The sequence below is a fragment of the Moschus berezovskii genome, chromosome 17 (assembly GCF_049115385.1).
Source record: "Moschus berezovskii isolate FMDL1 chromosome 17, NW_MosBer_1.0, whole genome shotgun sequence".
NCBI lineage: Eukaryota > Metazoa > Chordata > Mammalia > Artiodactyla > Moschidae > Moschus > Moschus berezovskii.
Window position 1 is genome coordinate 12,190,450 of NC_142476.1, and position 8,043 is coordinate 12,198,492.

The 8,043-nt window shown below is 60.2% G+C and overlaps 1 protein-coding gene across 1 annotated transcript; it reads right to left on the bottom strand.

Annotated features, from left to right (window-relative positions):
* Positions 1-1,415: 1,415 nt before the first annotated feature.
* RABIF (RAB interacting factor) lies at positions 1,416-7,793 on the bottom strand. Its single transcript, XM_055418926.2, has 2 exons — positions 7,596-7,793; positions 1,416-3,588 (listed from the first exon to the last, which is right to left on the bottom strand). Exons 1-2 carry the CDS (start codon positions 7,719-7,721, stop codon positions 3,343-3,345), a joined length of 372 nt encoding a protein of 123 aa, XP_055274901.1. The 5' UTR covers positions 7,722-7,793; the 3' UTR covers positions 1,416-3,342.
* Positions 7,794-8,043: the final 250 nt, after the last annotated feature.

Below are 8,043 nucleotides of genomic sequence, written 5' to 3' on the forward strand. Positions count from 1 at the left end.
GAATTTTATTTACATGCCCATTTACAAAGGCAAAAACCATTCTTAACTTGAAGGCTCCTGAATCTCAATAAATCAGATGCTACTTGGAATGGACCTGGCCTGTGGGCGGTGGTTTTCTGGCCTCTTGAATTCACCTGTTTGTTGTGTGTTGTGGGCTCGCAGATTTACTGTCAATTTCCAGTTTCCTAGTTCTCTCTCCAGCTGTATCTAATCTTCTATTATAACCTTCCAGTGAATTCTTCCTTTTGGTTTTGGATTTTAAGATTCTATAATTCACTTTTCCCCCTGACATGTCTGGTATCTCCTGTAGAGTAAGCAGCTGTTTTACAGACTTGGTCTGAAAGCTCCTGTATCCCCAGCCTAAGGGGCCTGTTCCACAGTCTTTACTTATTGGTGTCACCATCTTGTCTCACACACTTGGTTACATTTTATTGCATTCAGGATGCAATAAATTAGTAATTAGCAACATTGCTTGTAGAAACAACTCAAAGTTTAATCTGATGACATTTTCCTCTAGAGGGTTTTTGTTGGCTCATGACAACACTTGGGATCACTGGAGTCCAGAGGAGGAGAGTTTGAGGCTGAGCTGCAACCCCTCAGAGCCTTCTGCTCCCCACTTTCTCACCTGCTCCTGGGCCAGAGGACTGAGGGCCTCACCCCAAAGTGAGGGGTGGTCACCAGGGCACACCCGTTGGCAGACCCTACTCCCGACTATGCAAGTCATCAGAACCGCCTATCAGCCTCCTTGAAGACGGGAAACACCCCCAGGAGGGAAGCGCCCACCACAGTGAGCCCACCACCCAGGGCCTCTGTCTTCTCAGTGATCCTGGTCCAGTTACTCTCCAGACTCCTGTGAGCACCCTGCTGCCCCTGGACTCTTACAATACTGTGTACAGCCTTCTGAGCTGACCTCCCTAGGGTGGTGAGTCCCGCCACCCGGGCAGCAGTCCTCATCACAGCCACGGGGTGGAATTGCTCGAGGAGCCTCATGCAATGGGGTAATGGCAGTAGATGTCAGTACACGTGCGATTCTCGGTCAACACAGGAGCCTGGGAAACCCACTGCTCCAGCGCCAGAGCTGCAGCCAATCATCAGGCTGGGTCCTGCGCTCCCTGAGTCACGGCACCCATGGCAGGTGTGCACATGTGTGTGCGTGGTGGAGGATGGCCCGTTTCAGGGCAGACACGCAGGGGCTGGTTATTCAGCTGAGAGGCCCCGGGACAGTCCCGAGGCGCAGGTCTCGGCCCTCCTCTCTGTCTCAGCTCCATATTCGGCCCAAGCATGTGTAGGAATCTAACTGCCACTGCTTAAATGCGTCTATTTCTTTCAAATCATGCTGAAAAGGCAGAGAAACAACTATCTTTCTGGCTACTGGAGAAACAATGTTTGGCAATTCTCAAAAAAAGCAACACAAGTGACAAGTATGTAAAATACTCATTAGAAATAAGCACAAATTAAAACGAGACACTGTTTTTCCTCCCATTACAGTAGCAACATGTTCATTTAAGATAATAAATACCCAGTGTCAGGAACTGCCGGGCAGGAGGCTGAGGGGCTCTGCCACTCTGAGGCGCCGTGTCAGGAAGCGGAGCCCGGGGATACCGCCCCTGTGAACCCACGGCTAATGAGCACGAGGAACTGATAGGAAAGCGTGGACAGTCAGCTGACATCACATGATTTACGAGAAACTGGAGGCTGTCTAACAGTGGATCATTTAAGCAAATCACAGCACAGAAGAACAAGTGAGCACTCAACATGATGGCAGGCAGAAGCAGACATTTACTGACACGGGAAGCCCGTATTTCGTTAAATGGAAGAAGTAAGTTATGAGGGTACAGTATGACCTCATACTTGTTGTAGAAGATCCTACAGGAGTACACACAGCAAACCACTGAGAGGAACGTGCACATCACATCGGCAGTGTCTGGATGGTGCAAGTACAAGTGACCAAAAACAACTTTACACACACATCTGGATTTGTCTGCAGTGAATGTATACCGTTTCTGTGGTTAACCAAAGGAAAGGAAAAGGCTAATTTAAAAAACACTGCCCAGGTTTTGGCTCAAAATTTGAGGGGCTGTATGTCCCCAGAGGCATCTACGTGGTTTGTCCCTTCTGAGCTGAGGGGATATGCTCAGTTTTTCTGCAAAATGCCGCAGTCATGGACGCCTGACCACCCACCTGCAGATCGGTTTTCTTCCAGAGCCTGTGGGTCTAGTCGGGGACTGAAGCCGCCTGCCCAGGTGAGAGGCTGGCTGCAAAACTGTGTCCACGGCCTGTACTTTAGTGGGGGACCCTCAGAGTACGTTCTGGGGGGAGGAGGGAGAGAGCAGCTGGAAAACAGGGAAGGGAACGTCTGGAAGGTCTCCATTGAGTCCTCGCTCCCATTCTAGTCTCCTGAGCCTCGGAGGCAGGGAAGGGGGGAGGAGGCCGGGCACCTGGCCTCACGGACTCCCGAGCCGGTGAGGCATCTGAGAGACAGACGGCAGAACCAAGGAGGGTGCTGAGCGCCGAACCGTCAGAGCAGCCCCGCCACGCTGAGGCGCACTGGACGGAGGTCTGGACCCTGGAGAGTCCTGCTGAGCCAGCTCTGCGCGGACTGCGCCGTCTCTCCCAGGTGCCAGGGAAGGGTTACGAGTCCAGGGAAGACGCACAGAAAGCCGTGTGTGACACGGCAAAGACCACCCCCAGCACCCCACCCTCTCCACCCATCCCAGGAGATGCCGGGTGCACAGCCAGGGCCGGGTCTGCCCGGGGAGGCTGACAGACAGGAGCGCACACCTGACTGCAGCTTACTGACAGCTGTCAGGAGCTGACCCAGAGAGGAACCACAACAGGACGTGAAGGGAAGGGGGCCACGTCGGCCCCGAGGTGGCCTCAGATGTGTGTCCAAAGTAGGGGATTTGAGGGGTGGTGGAATCCTGTGGTCTGGAAACGCTTTACTCTGAGAACAAATTTCTGTAGATGAGGTCAGCCACACAGGATGCTCTGAGGTGCTCACGTGCTTTCCTGGAGACCAAAAGGTAGGTTTGTGAGCGCCCGGGGTCACATGTCCTCAGGGCGGACGCCAGCCACCTCCTGAGTGCAGACAGGGGGCCTGACGGGGGAGGGAGGCCGGGAGGGGAGATCTGCGGGAGCACGGTGTCCCGGAGCCGGGAGAGCGGAGGGGAGGAGAGGCTGCGACGCTCGGGGACCTAAGCAAGCACCGGCGAAGGGGCCACAAGGAGGCGCGTGGGCCTGGGCTGGACGGGCGGGTGGCGCTCACGACGGATGTCCGTGCAGAGCAGGTGACAGGGCAGTCCCCGGGGAAAGCTTGAACACTAGGGGGAGCCACGCCCCCCGTCACTCATGGGAAACCCGGTCCAAAGCCACGTAGAAGCTGTCCTTGTCATCCAGGCAGTGCCAGCCGATGGGGCCCGCCTCGCAGTCAGCGCAGACCAGGAACTTGACGCCGCCCACGGCCTTGGAGAAGCCCACGTTCTCGAAAGCGAACATGTCTGCCACCAGCCAGTGCTCCTGCAGGAGGTCGCCCTCCGGACCGCCGCTGCTTGCCAGCGCAGGCTTCTTCCTCATGGAAGGGAGGAACAGCTGCAGGGGGGAACACAGACCAGGGCCCAGCTTACTCCCCGCCCGGGGGAGCTCCCCTCCTCCGCTCCCACCCGCCCGGGCCTGTGCACCAGCCTTCCAGCCAGCTCCTAAGGGCGCAGGTCTGCTCTGCCCTGAGAGCCTGCAGGCCCAGGGCTCCCTAACACTCGGCTCACACGTGACCTCCTCGGGTCTCCTCCAACCAGACAATCTGGACTAGCTTCCCACACCTGCATTTTTCCAAGTGGCTTGACCGAGGAGTCACTGACACACACACATAGCTCAAGTGGACAGCCGGACACATCCTGGTGCCCACACACTGCTCACCGATGAGCCCTGACCACGCCATCCAGACAAGTATCCATCGCCCCCGTTTCCCCACGCTGCTCCCGTCTTGTTGTCCGTTCTCTGAGACCACCTTATCTGTTTACTGGCTCGGTTGTTTATCGGGGTCTCCGTCCACCAGGGCAGTTTTCCTGTTCACAAGCACAGCCCCAGGGCCTGCAACAGCGCGCCACCCAGAGCAGAGGTCACACATTTACTATCACGGTAAACACCAGCTATCTGGCTTCACTCTGTTCCACCACTGTTACGAACATGCTGGGTTTGTACAAGAAACAGGAAGGAAAGTCTCCTAGAACGTGGACTATTTCCTCCAGGGTCTCTGCGCTTCCCACCCACGAGGAGAGAGCCCTGGTGCGCGCGCGCGCGCGTCTGCACACGCAGCCCCTGCGGTTTCTCCCATGTGGCAGCCCTGGCTAGCGCCCTGACCCAGGACAGGCTGCTGAGCTGCCCTGAGCTCTGAGATTCTGCGATGCCTCAGGGAACCTCTGTGCTTTTTTAACTACCCACAGTACCCTTCTGAATATAAAATAGTCTTTCTCTTTGTAAAAATACATTCTCATTATAGAAAACTTGGCAAGCATGCTACATTGTGTGTGTGTGTTAAATTGCTTCAGTCGTGTCCAACTCTGCGACCCCTGGACTGTAGCCCTCCAGGCTCCTCTGTCCATGGGATTCTCCAGGCAAGAATACTGGAGTATCTGGAGGGCATGGAGAACTGCCATGCCCTCCTCTAGGGGATTTTCCTGACCTAGGGATTGAACCCCAGTCTCTTACATCTCCTGTATTGGCAGGCAGATTCTTAACCACTAGCCCCACCTGGGAAGCCCATGCTATACTGCAGGCGAGGATAAAAACTGTTACAAAACAGAATGAACTTATGTTCAGCTCAGTTCAGTCACTCAGTCGTGTCGGACTCTGCGACCCCACAGACTGCAGCATGCCAGGCTTCCCTGTCCATCACTAACTCCCTGAGCTTATTCAAATTCATGTCCATAGAGTTGGTGATGCCATCCAACTACCTGTTAACCTTTTTGGTAACTGTCCCTTCAGTAAGTACTTGTGGCGCTCTTAAAGCACGTCCGTACATTCCCCGTCAGTCCTCCCAAGCTTTGCACACCCTGCCTCCCCTTCCCGATAGGGAATCCCTAGGTGGGCTGAGGGGAGGGGGACAGGTGAGGCGAGGGAAGGCCAGGCCACTTTTGTGGGTTTCTCTTGGAGCCTGAGTGGGAACTGCGGCTCCCCTGAGGCCACTGGCAGAAACGGAGCAGCTCACCACGGCCTGTTCAGGACGCCAGGATCCTCCTGGTCCACAGGTGGACACAGGCATGAGCAGGCTTCTGAGATGGCCCCTCTGACTGCTGTCCCATGACAGACCCCCAGTGGAAGAGCTGAACTGTAGCTGGGCCTGGCCAATCCCCAAATTCGTGAGCAAGATGGTTTCAAGTCACGGTATGGGGCGATTGGCCAAGGCCACCTAGAGAGAGGCAGCGCGTTCCACTTTGACTCCTGATCGCTTACTGTGGTAAACTACACACAACGTAAAATTGTCTGGTGCCATCAAGGACATTCACAGTACGGTGCCGCCCTCACCATCCACCATCCACCTACCCTTTTATAGCCACACTCACCAACACCCCTGACATCCACCCCCACTTCCTACCTCCTGGCAATCATTCATTGGTTCTCCATTTCTAAAATTCAAAAATGTCACACAAACGGAATGATACAGTAGTGATCTTTTGGGACCAGCTTTCCTCACTCAGCAGAGCTCCCTGGAGAGTCACCCATGCTGTGGTGCCCACAGTGCGGCTCTCCTGCAGCTCTCTGGTCACCCCTGGGAGGCCCTGGGCTGTTTGCGGGTCTCGGCTCTCAGGAACTAAGGTGCGGTGAACTCTGCTGCCAACACGTTCTCATCCCCAGGGGACAAGGCCGGGAGAACGCCTGCTGGGCCCTGTGAGGTGCCCGCTTAGCTGGAGAACAGCCCACTGCCACCCACAGGGACTCTCCTCCTCTCTCCCACCAGCCCACCTCTTCTGGCTCTCCTGACCCGACCGCCTGGCCCCCCAGAAATATGTTAGGAAGCAGCGACTCCCGTCCCTAACTTACTGCACTTTGCAGTCTCAAGGTCTTCAGTGCGTGTTTCTTTTCTCTGTGACTTTAATTTCCTCTCTGAAACCTCTGAGTTTTACCAAAAGACTGAGAACATCTTATAGAGAAACTGTTCATAGGACTTAAAAAGAACACGGACTGTGGGGCTTAGTCGCGAGGGCCGAGAGCACCAGCCCCTCCCTCACTTAAACCCCACTGTGTCCATCCTCCACCGCTCTCGGGGCAGCGGGCGCAGGGCACCGGGTAGAGCAGCGGGCAACCCACACTCCTGGTGATTCACGATGTGGGCGAGGCTCACCGACCCGGGGCCAGCGTTCCGCGGGTTCTGGCCATGCCCCGCCTGCCGTCCCTGCCTCCCGAGCCCACTCCCCTGGGTCCCCGCGTCCACTCCCCCGGTCCCCGCGCCCACTCCCCCGGTCCCCGCGCCCACTCCCCCGGGTCCCTGCGTCCACGTTCACTTCCCCCGGTCCCTGCGTCCACTTACCCCAGTCCCCGCGTCCACGTCCACTTCCCCCGGTCCCCGCGCCCACTCCTCTGGTCCCCGCGTCCACTTCCCCCGGTCCCCGCGTCCACTCCCCCGGTCCCCGCGTCCACGTTCACTTCCCCCGGTACCGGCGTCCACTTCCCCCGGTCCCCGCGTCCACGTTCACTTCCCCCGGTTCCCGCGTCCACTTCCACTCCCCCGGTCCCCGCATCCACTTCGCACGGTCCCCGCGCCCACGTCCACTTCCCCCGATCCCTGCGTCCACTTGCCCCAGTCCCCACGTCCACTTCCTCTGGTCCCCGCGTCCACGTTCACTTCCCCGGTCCCCGCGTCCACTTCCCCCGGTCCCCGCGTCCGCTCCCCCGGCCCCCGCGTCCACTTCCCCCGGTCCCCGCGTCCGCTCCCCCGGTCCCCGCGTCCACTTCCCCCGGTCCCCGCGTCCGCTCCCCCGGTCCCCGCGTCCACTTCCCCCGGTCCCCGCGTCCGCTCCCCCGGCCCCCGCGTCCACTTCCCCCGGTCCCCGCGTCCGCTCCCCCGGCCCCCGCGTCCACTTCCCCCGGTCCCCGCGTCCGCTCCCCCGGTCCCCGCGTCCACTTCCCCCGGTCCCCGTGCCCACTTCCCCCGGTTCCCGCGTCCACTCCCCCGGTCCCCGAGTCCACTTCCCCCGGTCCCCGCGCCCACTTCCCCCGGTTCCCGCGTCCACTCCCCCGGTCCCCGAGTCCACTTCCCCCGGTTCCCGCGTCCACTCCCCCGGCCCCCGAGTCCACTTCCCCCGGTTCCCGCGTCCACTTCCACTCCTCCGGTTCCCGCGTCCACTCCCCCGGTCCCCGAGTCCACTTCCCCCGGTCCCCGCGTCCACGTCCGCTCCCCCGGGTCCCCGCGGAGCGTGGCGGCGCGCGGGGAGAGAGGCAGGAGGTCGCGACGGCAGGCCCACGGGCACCGACATCTGGGCCCGAGGAACCACGGCCCAGGCCCCGCGGAGCTCGTCTGCGCGGCGCGGTGTGGGGGCCCCGCGCTGTGTGCGGCCCCGGCGGGACGGGACGGGGTCGAGGCCCGCGCCCCGCGCCCTCACCTGCCGGCGGGAGAAGAGCGCCGTGCCCGGCTGCAGCACGCGGGAGCCGCAACGCCGGCACAGCACCGCCTTGCGGTTCCGGCCCTCCTCCGACACCAGCTCGCTCGGCGGCGCCGGGGCCTCCATGGCCGCCTCCCCGGCCCTCGGCGGCGACGCGCAGCGCGGGGCCGCCGCTTCGCACGGCGCCGCCTCTTCGCTCGGGGCAGGCGCGGCCCCGGCGCCGCCTCTTCGCTCGGCGCAGGCGCGGCCTCCCGGCGCCGGACGCCACTGCGCAGGCGCGGGCCTTCCGGGCTGGTCGGCGGGGCTTTGTGACAGGTGTGTCCCGGGGCGTGACCGGGCGCTGCTCGGGCTCACCTGGGCGCTGGGCCGGTCCGGGTGTGCGCTTCGTCTCGGGAGCGGCGGGGACGTCCCGGTCTCAGACCCATCTCAGCCGCAGTAGCGTGCGCGC